General features: G+C 38.1%; 1 protein-coding gene across 8 annotated transcripts in view; it reads left to right on the top strand.

Moving 5' to 3' along the window:
* The window catches only part of fal (SAM and HD domain containing deoxynucleoside triphosphate triphosphohydrolase falten), a 152,787-nt gene that overhangs the window by 118,415 nt on the left and 17,110 nt on the right, over positions 1–17,262 (top strand). For all 8 annotated transcript variants that reach the window (XM_076205663.1, XM_076205669.1, XM_076205667.1 and 5 more), the window contains one exon: positions 9,619–9,751. In XM_076205663.1, coding sequence (XP_076061778.1) covers positions 9,619–9,751 — 133 coding nt within the window. The remainder of the gene's footprint in view (positions 1–9,618; positions 9,752–17,262) is intronic.

The raw sequence follows: 17,262 nt of genomic DNA on the forward strand, positions 1-17,262 counted from the left end.
CTGTCCTTTACCATTTCTCTGAATATTCATTTCCTTGTTTTGCCTACCCTGTGGTGGGGGATAGAATACTGCCACCAAGTATTCCCACTTGAATCGTAAGAGGCGAGAAAAACAGGACGGTGATTAGGACTATGAATCCTTCTCCCCGTAGTCCCACAGGGGACATTCCTAAAAAAAGTAAAAGCATAAGAGGGTCTAAGAGTTTCCTGACCAGTACCCAAAGGTTTGGGTCTTTTAATGTGCATGCATGTACCGTATTTTTCGGACTATAGCCCGCACCGTTATATGACCCGCACCCCCTTACACCTTAGTGAAAATCCACACAAGACCCGCACCGCTGTATGACCCGCAGTCATATGGCGTGCGCGGCAGTGTAGATCCGACGATGTATACTACCCATGTATGGGTGGCTACAGGCAGAGCTCACGGTGGTTGTTGTTACGGCCGGCCATTGACGTGGTGATCAAAGTAATTTCAAAGCTGAGGCTTTTTCTAAATTTTCTGTTTCATCTATGCTTATGTGATTTATAAAAAAAGATATATGTTTTCTGATATTGGCAGGTTTCTTGGTGATATCTTGCTTTTCAGGATTCATCACACGTCAAAGGCCGACACCTACGTACAATTTGGTTTCTGAAGCTGCCACTAGATGTAGTGGTAGCTTCGATGAAAGAGGGGTGATCTCGAAAGTGTGCAACTGATCTTACGATACCTTTGGGATGGGTCGAAGACGCGGCATTGCGATTCATGATCATGATACCAGTATTCCTCCAGTCCTATTTATTTCTGATTGTGATGAAGATGAAGAATAACCAACAAATTACATTTCAATATATTTTATTGCACATATATATATATTACAAAGAACCTTAATACATTTGTGTAAATAATGCCATAAAACCCTGTTTGATTGTTTACTGGTAATTAATCAATCAATTGGTTTATAAATGCCATACAAAGACTGGTGATTAATTATTAAACCAAACAATTTCCAATGGTTAGTTTTCAATAGAATAGAACAATAATAGAGCACATTACTGAACTGTTATGAACAGAGTCAATGGAGCACATCGTTATTAGAAGAAAAAAAAAGTCAGTGATCACAGACGACAGTCAATGTTTATGAAGGCGTATCATCGCTCACGAAGCCATCGAATTCCTCATCCTCTGTATCGTCATGGAAGAGGTTGTGGTATAAATCGGCCAATTCTGATGCAGTGACCTCATCCGTTTCCATTTCGATTTCGGATTCGTCCAATTTCTTTTCCAAGTAGTAGCATGCATCGAACATTGCAGGATGGTACATTTCCGATTTACAGAAACCGCTCTGAATAGTCGATTCTTTAATTTTCTTCCATGCTTGAATGACCCACATGTAATGCACAAATTTAGCATTAAGGAATCAGGTACAGTTTGTAATTTGTAATTGCGAAAATGGCCGCCCGCTTGTTTTTGTTTGATCGCGACACACGATGTTGGTGTTGGTACCAGTCACTGTTGTATTGTATGTTCATGCTGTTTAGTTAGGCCTGTTTTATTTGTGATACTGCATTTATTAATAACAACAGCATGTAAAGTGGGTAAGATACTGACAAATCCTACCTTCTCTGTCGTTTGTCTCGATCGTGCGCAATGTATTATGACATTAATCAACTTTCATAAAACGAACCCGGTCGGTCCCCCCACAAATCCCCAATCCGAGAGGGCACCCAGCTAAATTAATCGTTCAATTTATTTGACTGCATAAGAGGGCAATTTCTAACCAGAATCCACAGATGACCCGCACCTTTATATCACCCGCACCCCCGAATTTTGGCCCCTTTCTGAGGCAAAAAGCCGCGGGTCATACACCGAAAAATACGGTAATACAGATGATAGTAAAACGTAAGAGATAGGTAGTATATTTGTGAGAAGAAAAATGGATGTGTTGACTTTGAGTGAAATTAAGTTGAGAGGGAGGAGCAAGTGTGAATTTGGGAGTGTAGTTGGGAGGTTCTCAGGAGGGAAGAGAGGGCAAGGGAGAGAAGGGGTGGCTATACTAGTAAGTGAAGAAATAGGTAAACGTGTAGTGGAGTGGAAGGAGGTTTCTTCAAGGTTAATGTGGATGAAGGTGAAACTGGGTTAGAAGTGGGTATTTGTAAGTGCATATGGGCCTGGTAGTGAGAAGAGTATAGAAGAAAGGGAGGCTTTTTGGATAGATTTAAATGAGTACATAGAGGGATTAGGGAGAAATGTTAATGTAGCAGTATTGGGAGACCTTAATGCTAGGGTAGGAAATGAACCAATAGACGGAGTGGTTGGGAAATGTGGAGTTCCAGGAAAGAATTGTAGTGGAAAGTTGATGGTGGAGATGTGTCTGGAAAGAGAGTTGATGATAGCAAATACAGTGTTTCAGAAGAAAGTCAAGCATAAGTACACATGGGAGAGGATGGTGGATGGAAGGGTGGTAGATAGAGCATTAATGGACTATGTAGTGGTAGATAGGAGTATGATAGGAAGAATGAAGGATGTACATGTTCTAAGGGGAGAGAGTGGGGGAATATCAGATCATTTTTTGTGGAAGGTAAGTTAAGAGTGGAGGATAGATGAAGAAAAAGGAAAAGGACAAAAGGTAGGGAGATGTTTAGAGTGAAGTGTTTAAATGACAAAGAAAAGGAGAAAGAGTACAAGAAGAAGCTGAGAGAGTAGTGGGAGTGAAGGATAGAGTAGAACTAGGAGTGGAGGAGGAATAGGGATGGTTCAAGGAGGGAGTCACAAGGTGTGTAAAGATGGTTTGTGGAACAAGAAAGACAGGAGGAAATGGAAGGAAGGGTAGTGAGTGGTGGGATCTGGAAACAAAGAGGGTTGTAGAAAAAAAGAAGTGAGCTTTCACAGATTGGTTACAAAATAGGACGAGGGAGTCATATGAGAGGTACAAAGAGAAGAGAAGTAAAGCATAAGGTAAAGGAGGCAAAGAGGAGAGCAGATGTGAAATGGGGTGGAAGTGTGGTGAAGGGTTTTGAAAGTGGTAGGAAGAAGTTTTAGAAAAAATTAAGAGAGGAAGAGGAGGCGAATCAAGTAGAGAAGAAAAGGTAAAAGGTGCAGATGGAGAGATGATAGTAGAAGAGAGGGCAGCAGGAGGAGGATGGGCGGAGTATTTTGGGGAGTTGCTGAGTGTGGGGAAGGATAGGGAGGGAGGGGTGGTTGTAGTGGGAGATGCTGAGAAAATAACCATGATGAGTGAGGAAGGTGGAGGAGAAATGGGGAGGGATGAAGTGGAGGCAGTTGTTAAGATGATGAGAGCAGGTAAGGCACTTGGTCTGGATGGATGTCATGTAGAATGTCTGAAAAAAGGAGGTGGAGTGGTGGATTGGCTGGTGAGGTTATTTGGTGTTTGTTTAAGAGAGGGTAGAGTGCCAGAGGACTGGAGGGGTGCCTGTTTGGTTCTGCTTTGCAGGGGAAGGGGGGACAGGTGTGAGTGTTGTGGTTTTGGGAGGGTTAGCTTGTTGAGTGTAGTTGGGGGGCAGTCTAGGCTGGGATGGATGGATGGTGTGGAGGGGGCTTTGGGGAAGAGGGGAGTGTCTGTTAGAGGGACAGGGGTGGGTGGAGTTTGGTTGTGTGTTGGATGGGGGTGAGGTTGGGTGGGGGATGGGGGTGAGGTAATGTGTGTAAGAAAAATTTGATGCAGCCCAAAGGGATTTCTCCCCGTCTTCTCCTTTTCTACATGAGGGGACGGAGAGTTTTTTTTTTTTTTTTTTTTTTTTTTGCCAATATAATGAAGCGGCCTTGCTGTGGATGTGCTGTGTGTTGTGACACTGCTTCTGACGCAGGGCAGTGGACAAGATGCAGGGATGACCCGTCGTCCAGGAGGTACCAAGATAAGAGAGAAAGGAAGAGGGTGGTGGGGAGTGGAGTGTATTAGGGATGGAATGGGTGGGAGTGGTTTTTATGCCTTTGTTTTTTGGCTATCTCCCTTGTAAGGGGGAAAAATTCTTTGGTAAAAATTCTTTGGTAAATGTATGTATGAAGAATAGTTTCAAAGAAACTTAGGAAAATGTATGAAAGTTTCAGTATAAAAGGTATGGAAGTAAAGCACAAAGTTAGGGAGGCCAAGATGAGAGTGAATGCAAGATGAGATAAGTTTTTGAAGGAGAATTTTGAAAGGAATAAAAAGATGTCAGTCAACCTGTTGCTCCAGATCTCTCTTGCAAAAGACTCAATGTAAAATGCTGGTACAACAAAAGTTGTAGGGAGTTAAAAGACAAAAGAGACAAAGCCTGGACCAGATGGAAAAAAGACAGAAGACCTGAAAAATGGAAAATATATACCTGTTATAGAAATGAAAATGTACAAATGTGCAGAGAGGAAAAGAGAAAATATGAAAAAGATATCATAGAAAAGTGTAAAGATCAACCAAAACTATTCTACAGATTTGTAAACAATAAACTGAAAAACAAACAAGACTTGGAGAAATTAAGACAAGAGGGAGTTGAATACACTGAGGAAATGGAAATGGCAGAAATTATGAACAAACATTTTAAATCAGTGTTTATAAGGGAGAACATACAACCTGAAGAGAAAGAATAGAAAGAGAAAGACCCCCCTATGGAAGCAATAGAAGTAACAAAGAATGAAATATTAACACACTTGAGTAATCTTGATGTCAGAAAATCGCATGGACCGGATGAAATAGCAAACTGGATACTGAAAGAATGCAGGAATGAACTGGCAGACAAAATACATAGCATACTAAACAGTTCCTTGAAAGAAGGAAAAGTTCCAGAAGATTGGAAAAAAGCAAATATAGTACCTACATATAAAGGCGGAAATAAAGAACCTACCAACTATAGACCAGTCTCTCTAACAAGTACAATAGCAAAAATTTGTGAAAGAATTATCAAAAGTAGATGGGTAAAATATTTAGAAAAAAACAAAGTATTAAATCCAAGGCAATTTGGATTCAGACAAGGACGATCATGTGTCACCAATTTAATATGTTTCTATTCAAGGCTAATAGATATAATACAAGAAAGAGATGGATGGGTGGACTGTGCATTTCTAGACCTAAAGAAAGCTTTTGACAAAGTACCACATAAGAAGTTGCTTAAGAAATTAGAAACTGAAGGAGGAATACAGGGCAAACTACTAAATTGGATGGAAGACTTTTTGCAAGAAAGAAAAATGAGAGTAGTGATAAGAAACCAGCACTCAAAATGGGATGAAGTAATAAGCTGTGTTGCGCAGGGAACAGTTCTGGCCCCAATAATGTTTGCTATATATATTAATGATATGGATGAAGGAATAGAAAGCTATATGAGCTTCTTTACAGATGATTCAAAACTACTGAAAAGAGTGAAAACTGAAGAAGATTGTGAATCACTACAGAGAGATCTAAATAAAGTACAGGAATGGAGTAGGAAGTGGGAGATGGAGTTCAATACAAAAAAAGTGTAGTATAATGGAATTTGGAAAAAGCAAAAACAGAATAACAGGAGCATATAAATTGGGAGAAGAAGGAATAAAAAAAGTAGAAAATGAGAAGGACCTGGGAGTCACTGTTATGAATAATATGTCACCTGAGAAACATATAAATAAGATTTTTGGAGAAACTTATAATTTAATAAGAACAATCAAAGTGGCATTTACATACCTGGATGAAGAAATGGTGAAGAAAATCCTAATCACCCTGATAAGACCAAGATTGGAATATGCAGCAACGATATGGTCACCAAGTACAAAAAAATATATAAAAAAAATTTGAAAGAATACAAAGAGCAATTACAAAATTGGCACCAACACTCTCAAAACTATCATATGAAGAGAGACTAGAAAAACTTGAACTACAGACACTAGAGCAAAGAAGAGAGAGAGGAGATTTGATAGCTATTTACAGAATCATGAAAGGCATAGAAATTACTGATAGAGAGAATCTGATAAAATGGGATGACAGAAATACAAGAGGACACGGAAAGAAAATAAAAAAAGACAGCTATAGAAGAGATTTGAAAAAGAACAGCTTTCCTCACAGAGTAATAGACAGTTGGAACAAGTTAGATGAGAAAGTGGTGTGTGCAAAAACAATACATGAATTTAAAAATAGTTTAGATAAAATGAGATATGAAGACGGGACCCCACGAGCATAGCTCCCCTTCCCGTAAAATACAACTAGGTAAATACTGGCCCCCAAGTCACTCAAGGAATATAAATTGTGTTGTCTGGGTATGGCTAGGGCAGGGCAGTATGAAATGAAGTGTTCAGTGCCTTCTGTGTGATGGGTGCATCTGGGGAAGTTTGTTTCTCTAATTGGGCCAATTCAGTGCTGGTTATCCTAATGCTGGATGGTGACCTGCATACGAGTGTGATTCTTGCTTCTCTTGGGAGGTATTTTTTTTTAATCACCAATGTTTGGAGAAGCTCTTTGGAATAGAGACTTCGATGGTTGGACTTGGAGAGCTTGTTTTCTAATTTGAGTGTGAATGTGTTTTTATGTTGATGAAGATGTTTTAGTATGCAGCTATATCTTTTTTTTTTTTTTTCTTCTTCTTCTTCTTTTTTCCTTCAGATAATTGTGTTTATGTGATGTAATGAGACAGGTGAGCTGGGTTGAGGGCTCTTGCATAGAACAGTGTACCCATAATTTCCATATTTCTATGAGGGTGGTTTTAGTTTTTGTGTGGAGATGTTCTATTGGGGTGGTTTTGGAGCATCCTGTAATTATTCTCAAGGTTTTATTTTGTATAGTTTTTAGGTATTTTACATGATGATTGTTGGGAACCATGATGCCAAAGTATAGACAAGTTTGGTTCTCAAGAACTGTATTTAGATTAGGATTAGAGTTTCCTTGTGTTGTCCAAACCCCATGCTTGGAATTGATTTTAGTATGTTTATTTTCCTGTTGATTTTTTAAGTGTTAGATTTTTTAATGTATGGGCTAAGGTCATGTGAGTATCAAAGGAGAGCATGGAATTTTTGGGTTCTTTTCCAGTGAAAAGGTTTGTCCATTTGATTTTACTACTAGATGCATGATAGACAGTAAAGTTGCCTATTTTCAAAACCTGTCGACCTCCTTACCTCCATGAGGAGTTCACACATGGTATCCAGACTGTGCCCAAGATTCTCTCCATTAACTTTAGCTGTATTTCTTACACTTTTTCACACATGAAGAGTTGGCAACTTGTGACTGCTTTCCTTTCACTACAACTTTCGAGTAGCTATCAAAGCAGGACGTCTCAAGAATACGCTCTGGACTGCTATCTAGTGATTCACAGATGAATGATTTTGTAACCAACCATCCTCTGACTAGTTGTTTGCACATAACGAGAAGGTAGTTACATATTTTGAGTGACTGACAATGTAACTGTCTTTGTATTTTTTTTTTTTTTTTTTTTTTTTTTCACGGTCAGTGACAATAATGGAAGAAAAAAAACAAAGGTTATAGGGAAAAAGAACCTACAAAATGATGTCTAGACATAAGTATAATTGAGTCTCCACTTGATGTCATACCAAAAAAAATGTGCCTGAATGAGACCTCAAAGACATACCAAAGGTTTGATAGAAATGTCTTCTCAGGATTTAACAGGGACAATAGCAATATGCACAGAGGGATAGATAAGGAAAGAGAACCCAGGTTTAAAAATATAATAAATAGGGAAATCAATGAAATGTTAGGTGAAATAATCAAACTCAAGTGTAAATGCAAAAGTATATACAAAGAAGTAGCCCTATTAAGAAAAGCCAATGAAGAAAATAACAGGGAAATAGATGAGTTGAAAATGGAACTAAATAGGATAAATGGAGAAAATAAAAGATCGAAAAATGAAGGTATGAAAAGGAATGAGGCATTAAAGAAAGAGATGAAGGATCAAATGCAGGCAGTGATTGAGAAAGTGGAAGAAAAGATCATAGAAAATTACTTCCAAGATATAAAGAAACAGTGGAGGGTGGAACAGGAAAGTCAAAAATTATCTTTTAAAGAAATAGTGGAACAGCAAGTCAGGGAGAATGCTAAGGAAATGGTAATCCAAGTGATCAAAGAGAGAGGTAATTTGGTTAGGGATACAGTGGACAAAAAAAGATGCATTGTAATCTATGGTATTAAAGAAAAGAATGATGTTCCTAGGTATCAGAAAAAAAAGAGGAAAAAGTGATCGCCAAAGAAATTCTGAAAGAGATTCAAGAGGAGGGTCAAACTTTAGATAAAGAAGTCGAAGAGACTTATAGAATAGGTAGATACACAAAAGAAAAACAATATAGGCCACTAAAAGTAAAACTTAGGTCACAAGTGATTCCAGAGAAAGTACTATCTAGAACAGCAATACTAGCAGACAGTGAACAACACAAAAATGTATGAATAAAAAAAGAAATGAGTGATGAAGAAAAAGAAAAGGAACTTGGAAATGAAGTGAATGAAAAAAGAAGTGAGACTGAAAAGATTTTTTTTTTTTTTTTTTTTTTTTTTTTAAGTGGTGGACCTGAGGCTGAGAAAATTGTATATCAGGAAAAAGGCAACAAAGCAGACAGAAAAAGATGAGGAAGATAAAGATTAAAATTAGCCCATACCAACATAGATGGAATGATCTCAGGACTGAATGAACTAAATGACTATCTGGCATTAAAAAACAGGATATAATGGGAATAGTAAAAACTAAATCAAAAGGTAATCTACCACCAAATACTGTGTGACAAGGTCTATACAACTGTTGGATGAAGAATAGAAAGGAAAAAACAGGAAGGGGGGAGTATTATTTTTTACTAGGAAGACTTAATGTGATAAAGATAACAGAAGGAAAAACAATGTAGAATCAATTATGATAAAAGTGGAAAGCACCCTCATGAAAAGTAGAAACTTTGTAGTAGTGTATGTACCCCCCAAAACACAGTCTTGGACAGAACAAGATCATTCTAAATTATTGGAAGATACTAAGTATGAACTGACTGATATACTGAAGGAAAGAGGAAATACAGTAATTATGGGTGCTTTGAACTCAAAAGAAATATGTTGAGAAGAAATGACAGTAAAGGGTGGAGAAGACACATGGGGCAGCATGCTACTCAATATGACCATTGAATACACAATGACTTGGTGGATAAAGGAAAATACCAGATACAGAAACAGTGAGGAACCATGGAGATTAAATTGAATACTTACGTCAGAACCTGAAATTGTAGACAAAATAGATTACAAAACATACACAAGGGGTGACTATGCTACAGTAACAGTCATCTGAAAAAGAGACCTGGGTCAATAGATTGATTGACCAGCTCTTGTGAACTTCAGCTCCAGCTATGTAGGCATGTGGCATGTCTCCCAGATGTTGATCCTACTCACAGGGTTGTCTACACAAAAGACAGCCTTCAGTGGAAGAGATGAAGAGAATGCCCACAGGACTAATGGCTGGGACAGTTAGACTGAATTTGCCTAGAGCTGTTTAGAATGGGAAGGGTGGCTGTATGGGAGCTTGCATGGGAATTGGCAACAGGTTATGAGTGAAGCAATGCCTTGGGATATGTTCCCAATTGATTGAGATTAATTTCAATATTCATGGGGTACTGTATCTGTTCCTCCCAGAGTCAAACTTGTTTATATGCACCCACTCACACTTTTTACCATAATAATGTATAAATTTCTGTATATCCTAGATTTGAGGAGAAGAATCTGCGATTGATATGTAAGCTGTCAAAGCGTGACCCACGTCTTACAGGGGAGATGCGTGATCAACTCAAGCAAGCTTTTTTGAGCGTCTGTAATGAGTTCAACCTGATCATTCAAATGGTAAGACATGTGTTGTTTATATTGTTTGTCAGCATGTATTTGCCTAATGTATTATACAGAAAAGGATCTGTATTTGCAAAGTTCTGTTGCTTATTCTCCAGTTATCATATTTCATTTTAAATTAATGTGTGATTCTAGCTTGTGTTATATAATCTAGGCCAGTGGTTCTCAAACTGTGTTCCCTGGAACCCCAGAGTTTCATGAAGACCTTTCAAGGGTTCCATGCAAAAAGAAAATATAATTATTCATTTATTTGAACAGGAATGAATAAAATGAAATATGTCAGAAACAAAATATTTTGCATTTTCATTTAGTTGTGTGTGTTTGTGTATTTACCTAGTTGTATTTTGTAGGAGAAGAGCTATGCTCATAGTGACCTGCAGTTGTATCTTTCCGCATCCAGTTCTTTCTTAAAATCATGTATAGTTTTAGCACTGTTTTCTCTTTCAATTTGTTCCATGTATCTATTACTCTATGTGGAAAGCTGTTCTTTTTTCAAATCTCTTCTGTAACTGACCTTCCTAAGTTTCTTCCCTTGTCCCCAGGTATTTCTTCTGTCCCATTTAAGTAGGTCATCCCTATCAAGAATTTCCATCCCTTTCATAATTCTGTAGATGGTTAACAAATCGCCTCTTTCTCCTCTTTGTTCCAGAGTTGATTTATTTGTCCAATCTTTGTTCATATGTCAACTTATGTGTTGATGCCATCTTTGTCATTGCTCTTTGATTTTGTCTTTTTAATTCTTCTATTTCTTTATTTAGGTTTTGGTTCTCCTTCTTTAGTTCTTCCAATTTATCAAATCTTTGTGTAATCAGTGCAAGTTGACTGAACCCAACCTCCCACTGTTCATTCATTTTTGCTAGTTTTTCCTCTAGACTTGCTAATCGGGGGAGGTTGTCGTCTCCTCCCTCATTAAATCCATGGAAATAATTATCACCACCTTCCATTGCACTGCTCTTATCTATATTTCTAGTTTTTATATTTTTACTAATTTCTTTGACTTCACACCTCTGTCATCTGCGCATCTCAAGTTGACATTCCTTCTGATGTCCGGGGCCCATTCGTCCCCTTTCCTCATCCCCCCCCCCCCTTTTTTTTTTTTTTTTTTTTTTTTAAACCTTCCCACTACACCACAAGCTTTCCCTTTCCCTACTAATACAACACAGGTACTCCCTCATTGAATTCATGATTTCTCCCCCCCCCCCCAGGTCCAATCGTCACTGTCTCTCTACCAATTGTATGTGTGTATTTACCTAGTTGTATTTTGCGGGAGAAGAGCGCTCATAGTGACCCACAGTTGTATCTTTCTGGATCCAGTTCTTTCTTAAAGTCATGTATAGTTTTAGCACTCACTGTTTTCTCTTTCAATTTATTCCATGTATCTATTACTCTGTGTAGAAAGCTGTTCTTTTACAAATCTCTTCTGTAACTGTCCTTCTTAAGTTTCATCTCTTGTTCCCGGGTATTTCTTCTGTCACATTAAGTAGATCATCCCTATCTAGGATTTCCATCCCTTTCATAATTCTGTAGATGTTTATCAAATCTCCTCTTTCTCTTCTTTGCTCCAGAGTTAGTAAGTTTAGTTTGTCCAATCTTTGTTCATATGTCAACTTGCTAAGTATGGTGCTGTCAATGCTCTTTGAATTCTTTCTAGTTTCTTTGTTTTTTATTGTACTGGGTGTCCATAGTGATGCTGCATATTCTAATTTTGGTCTTACCAGTGTAATATTTTCTTTATAATTTCCTTGTCCATGTAATCAAAGGCCACTTTCATTGATCTTATTAACCCCTTCCATACGGTGCTGCATACGTAGGCATCATGAGAAGCAAGTGGATACGCGAGGCTGCCATATCGACGTCTTGATTATATTTATTGTAGTTGCCCCTCCGTAATGACATACTCTCTAAACTGTCTGTAATCACATTTTCTATGGTTATCAAAATTCACGGGTGAAAGAAAGAACAATCAATATAAGCGGTGACTATATTTTATGATGGGAGTATTATTACGACATGTCGTACGGCTGGCATCAGCTGCTGCCCGCGAGATTTAAGGCCCGTACTGAAGAGGTTAAATTGTAAGTTTCTCTAACTATTTTGTTTACATGTTTGTCTGGTGTCATGTCATTTGAGGTCTCTTTCTTAGGTCTCTTTCTGAGTTTACTTTTGTAACTTCCTTTGTACCAATTTTGTATTGACCCAATATTCTATTTTTGCTTTTTCCAAATTCCATTATACTACATTTCTTAATGTTGAAATTCACTTCATTTTTTATGCTCCATTTCCAGACTTTGTTCGGGTCTTCTTGAAAAGATTTCCAATCTTCCTCTGTACTTATTCTCTTCAATAGTTTCACATCATCTGCAAAGAAGTTTATAAAACATTCAATTCCTTCATTCATGTCGTTTATATAAACAGCAAGCATTATTGGAGCCAATACAGATCCTTGGGGGACTCCACTTATCATATTTACCCAATTTGAGTTCTTTTCTATAAGTGCCAATCTCATTTTTCTTATGTTCAAGAAGTCTTTCATCCATTCCAATAATTTTCCTTGTATTCCACCTATTGTTTAAATTTTTCACAGTAGGTTTTTGTGTGGAACTTTTTCAAAAGCCTTTTGTAAGTCCAAGAAGGCACAGTCTGCCCAGCCATCTCTTTCTTGTATTATTTCTACCAATCTTGAGTAAAAGTATATTAAGTTTATAGTGCATGATCTTCCACCTGTGAATCCAAATTGGTTGGGTTTTAGTATTTTGTTCTCTTCCAAGTGTTTAGTCCATTTATTTTTGATAACTCTTGCACATATTTTTGCGATTGTGCTTGTAAGGGATACTGGTCTATAGTTTGTTGGATTTTCTTGATCTCCCTTTTATATTGGTACAACATTTGCTTTTTTCCAGTCCTATGGTACTTTTCCTTTGAGTGAAGAGACAATTATCTTGTGTATTTTATCTGTGAGTTTATCTATGCACTCTTTTAATATCCAATTCGCTATTCCATCTGGCCCATGTGACTTTGACATCAAGTTTATTTGGTCCCTTATTTCTTTCTGTGTCACTGTAATTTCTTTCATTTTGGGGGTCTTTCTTGGTGACCAACATTCCACATATGTGAGCTTTCAACTGTAAATGCAGACTTAAAGTGTCTGGTCATTACTTCAGCCATTTCTACATCTGTGTATTCTTTATTTCCTTGCAGTTTCACTATTTCATGTTTGTCTTTTAGTTTATAGTTTACATATCTGTAAAATAGTTTAGGTTGATCTTTGCATTTTGCTATATCTTTTTCATAGTTTCTTTTTTCCTCTTTGTGTATATCTAAGTATTCATTTATTTTTATTTTTAATACATATACCAACACTTTTTCCCCCTTACAAGGGAGGTAGCCAAAAAGGGAAAGGCATAAAATCATTTCCATCCATTCCATCCCTGGATACACTCCACACCCCTCCACCCTTCCTCTTATCTGAGCACCTCCTGGATGACGGGTCATCCCTGCGCCTTGTCCACTGCCCTGGGTCAGAAGCAGTGTCGCAAGACACAGCACATCCACAGCAAGGCCGCTTCATTAAATCGGCGACCCCCCCCCTCCATCCCCCCATTGCATAAAAGGAGAGGACGGGGAGAAATCCCTTTGGGCTGCGTTAAATTTTGCTCACACATACTACCTCACCCCCCATCCCCCGCCCATTCCACCTCACCCCCCATCCCCCCGCTCATTCCACCTCATGCAATCACAACATCATCCATATACAACCATTCTCCATTCACCCCTGTCTTCTGTCCTCTCCCGTCCTTCTTCAACAGACATTTCCCTCTTCCCCAAAGCCCCCTTCACCCCATCCATCCACCTCATCCAAGGACGTCCCCTCATGTTCACTCCCTCCACATCTGCCTTCCATACCTCTTTTACTAGTCTTTCTTCACTCATTCTTTCCATGTGTCCAAACCATCCTAATATTCTTTCATCAACCCTATCTCCCAGCTCCTTTTCCACCCCTGATCTCCTCCTCACCTCCTCATTTCTCACTCTATCTAGCCTAGTAACCCCCATCATACTTCTCAGACACCTCATCTCAAACACATTCAAACTCCTTCTCTCTTCTTCTCTTATGTTCCATGTTTCTGCCCCATACAGTGCTGTTGGCACAATCACTCCTTCATACAGTCTCCTCTTAGTATCCATTCCCAAATGTCTATTCCTCATTACACTCTTTAATTCACCAAGGCATTTACTCGCTTCTCTCAATCTACATTCTACCTCCACCTTCACTCCACCTTTTCCTGCCACATTTGCACCCAAGTATCTAAAACTATCCACTTCCTCCAGTCACTCTCCCTTAATGCTCACTTCCAGTCTACTGCCACTTTTACCCCTTGTACATCTCATCACCTTACTTTTACCCACATTTATCTTTAGCTTTCTTCTATCACATACTCTCCCAAACTCTGTCACCAACTTCCTCAATCCCTCCTCCGATCCTGCCACAAGCGCAGTGTCATCCACAAACAACATCTGGCTCACCTCCCACTTTTCTCCATTTTCTTTAACCATCTCGAATCCCTTGCCCACTACCCTTGCATTTACCTCTCGCACTACCCCATCCATGTATAAGTTGAACAGCCAGGGCGACATAACGCATCCTTGACAAAGTCCCACCTTTACCTCGAACCACTCACTCTCTCCATTTCCAATCCTAACACAAGCTCTACTACTCATAAAAACTCTTGACAGCTCCCAGAAGCTTTCCTCCTATCCCGTTATTTTTAATAACTTGCATATTTTTGCAATTGTGCTTGTAAGGGATACTGGTCTATAGTTTGTTGGATTTTCTTGATCTCCTCCCCTATATATTGGTACAATATTTGCATTTTTCCAGTCCTATGGTACTTTTCCCTCTTTGAGTGAGGAGTCAATTATCTTGTGTATTTTATCTGTGAGTTCATGTATACATTCTTTTAATATCCAAGTTGCTATTCTGTCTGGCCCATGTGACTTTCTGACTTCAAGTTTCTTTATTTGGTCCCTTATTTCTTTCTGTGTCACCTTCCTCTGTGTATGCCATCTCAGAGGAAGGAGGTGCTAACATGAGCTCCACACTAGCGCTTTCTTGCTAATAAAGGAAAAACACATTGTTGTAAGTTTTGGGATACAACAATATGTTTTTGTGTGACCAGTAAGGTATGCATCCGGTCCAGTTCTTGGAATCATAGTTTTAGCTTAAAATGGAGAGTAGCAATGAAGAAATAATGATCAGTGATCCAACCAAGAGGGGATTGGATATATCCAGAGTTGAGTCCCCATTGGGAGTAATCCCAAAGAAAACATGTTTAAACTTTAAGGACGACTTGCAGGTATGACAATGATTTATTCTTGGGAAGAAACTTAAGGGAGTGTCGCATCATTTTATAGGGTAGGTTTTTTTTTTTTTTTTTATGTTTAATGAATATAGGTATAAATACCCCTTACATTAATGTGTAATTCCTCAGGGTATTGTGTTCCTCCCATGTATATATAAGGCATAGTGAATATTTAATGAAGATATAGTGAGCTCTAGTGAAGCTCTAATTAATGGAAAATCCTTCCACATCATTCAGCTTGGTATGAAATGAAAACTTAGAGTCTGGGGAACAAATCTTATTGAATATATTTTTTCAAACTAATACCACTGATTTTTTATTAATTTGTTTCTCTGAATAATTCGAAAATGCTGCAAAATTCAGGTTTCATAAATAAAATAAAATAAATTTCTTTTATTTTTTACTGTAGAAAATAAAGAGCATGAGGTTTTCTTTTAAATGAAACAAAAATGAAAAAAATCCATAAAGAACAACTGAAGTTGTTACAACAGAAAGAACAAAAACATAAATTTTACAGGAAAAGGGATTTAAATTTTCGCAACCATTTATTTGGTGGTTGCGATGTATAGCAAATCTCCAATCCCTCTTCTTTGTTTATGTGTGAGGTGAGGGTGAGTGGTGTGGCATGGGTGGAGGAGGTGTAAGGTGGGCGTGGCTAGTAGATGCTTGTGGAGTGCTGGGTGCAGCTGTGCTGCTTTTCTCTTTCTTTTTCCTTCTTGTTTCTATTTCAGGGACTCATGGGCCCTCTCTATATTCTGCCACTTCACTCTCATGTTTCTTGTTAATTTCCCCATGATCACAGCAACAACACAGGGCGAGGAATCATAGTTGTGTTTGGTGAGAGCTCCAGGAGTGACATCACCTTACTTTGACCTTTTCAAGAGTACTGGTGCCCTGTCCACTGTCTTTGTGGGGTATGCTGGTGGAAGTTGTCAAATATTTCTATAAACATAATTCTGTAGCAAAAACAAAATAGCTATAAGAATGTTGACCCTATTTCAATATACAGAATGTTTATGCAATGGGGTTACCAGAAGTTGGCAATATTTTATGTTCTATCATGTATAAAGAAAATAGAAACGAAATACAGTTATATAACTTTGTATGAGTGTTGCCGACATCATAGAGATTCTTTTGAAATGTTTACCTAAAATTCACTCATGCAGGCCCATGCAGAGAGAGGGTCCTGGGGGTGCCCGAGCACCTGCCCCTTTTCCCTGTGCCCCAAAAGTGCCCCTCACAAAAATGTATAAAAATGAATGAAAAATTATTTCTCACAGGCTTTTTCCATTTTCTTACCATTTAGAAATTTTAATGTGAAAAATAGTGTTGCACCCTAACGGATAGTTGCCAAATACAAATAATACAAAAGAGTGAAGTGCCCAATTTCCAGCCCAAAGCACCTGCCCCTTGCAATGTCTGTGCACGTTACTGCGCTCATGTATCAGAATTTTTCGAATGATTGCTGCCGATACTTCCTTAAGGACAGTTACAGAAGGGATTTGAAAAAAAAAAACATCTTTCCACACTGAGTAATAGATAATGGAATGAATTGAAAGAGAAAACAGTGAGTGCTAAAACTATGATTTTAAGAAAGAACTGGATGCGGAAAGATACAATTGTGGGTCACTACAAGCATAGCTCTTCTCCCACAACATACAACTAGGGTAAACACAGACACACACACACTACTTTTCATATTGCTATTTTCGATTTTGTGATCTATTCCACATTATCCTTACCTTCTGTTGCCTTTATTACATATGGGCCCTTTCTAGTCATAGCATGACTCACCCCCGTTTGTCCATTCTATTTTTCAACCAAAGGTTGTATAAACTTTGTCCCACCATACTTGATTGTATAGGAGGGACAAAGTTTAGATGAAGAAATTGAAGAAACATAGAATAGGTAGATACTCAAAAGAAAATATAGGCCACTAAAAATAAAACTTAGGTTACAAATGATTACAGAGGAAGTACTATCTAGAACAGCAAAACTAGCAGGCAATGAACAACACAAAAATGTATGGATAAAAAAGTAATGAGCAATGAAGAAAAAGAAAAGGAATTTAGAAATGAAGCAAATGAAAAAAAAATTAGTTTTTTAAGTGGTGGACCTGAGGCTGAGAAAATGGTATATCAGGAAAAA

Source organism: Oratosquilla oratoria, chromosome 22, assembly GCF_046742065.1.
Source record: "Oratosquilla oratoria isolate Oo_2021 chromosome 22, ASM4674206v1, whole genome shotgun sequence".
Lineage (NCBI taxonomy): Eukaryota > Metazoa > Arthropoda > Malacostraca > Stomatopoda > Squillidae > Oratosquilla > Oratosquilla oratoria.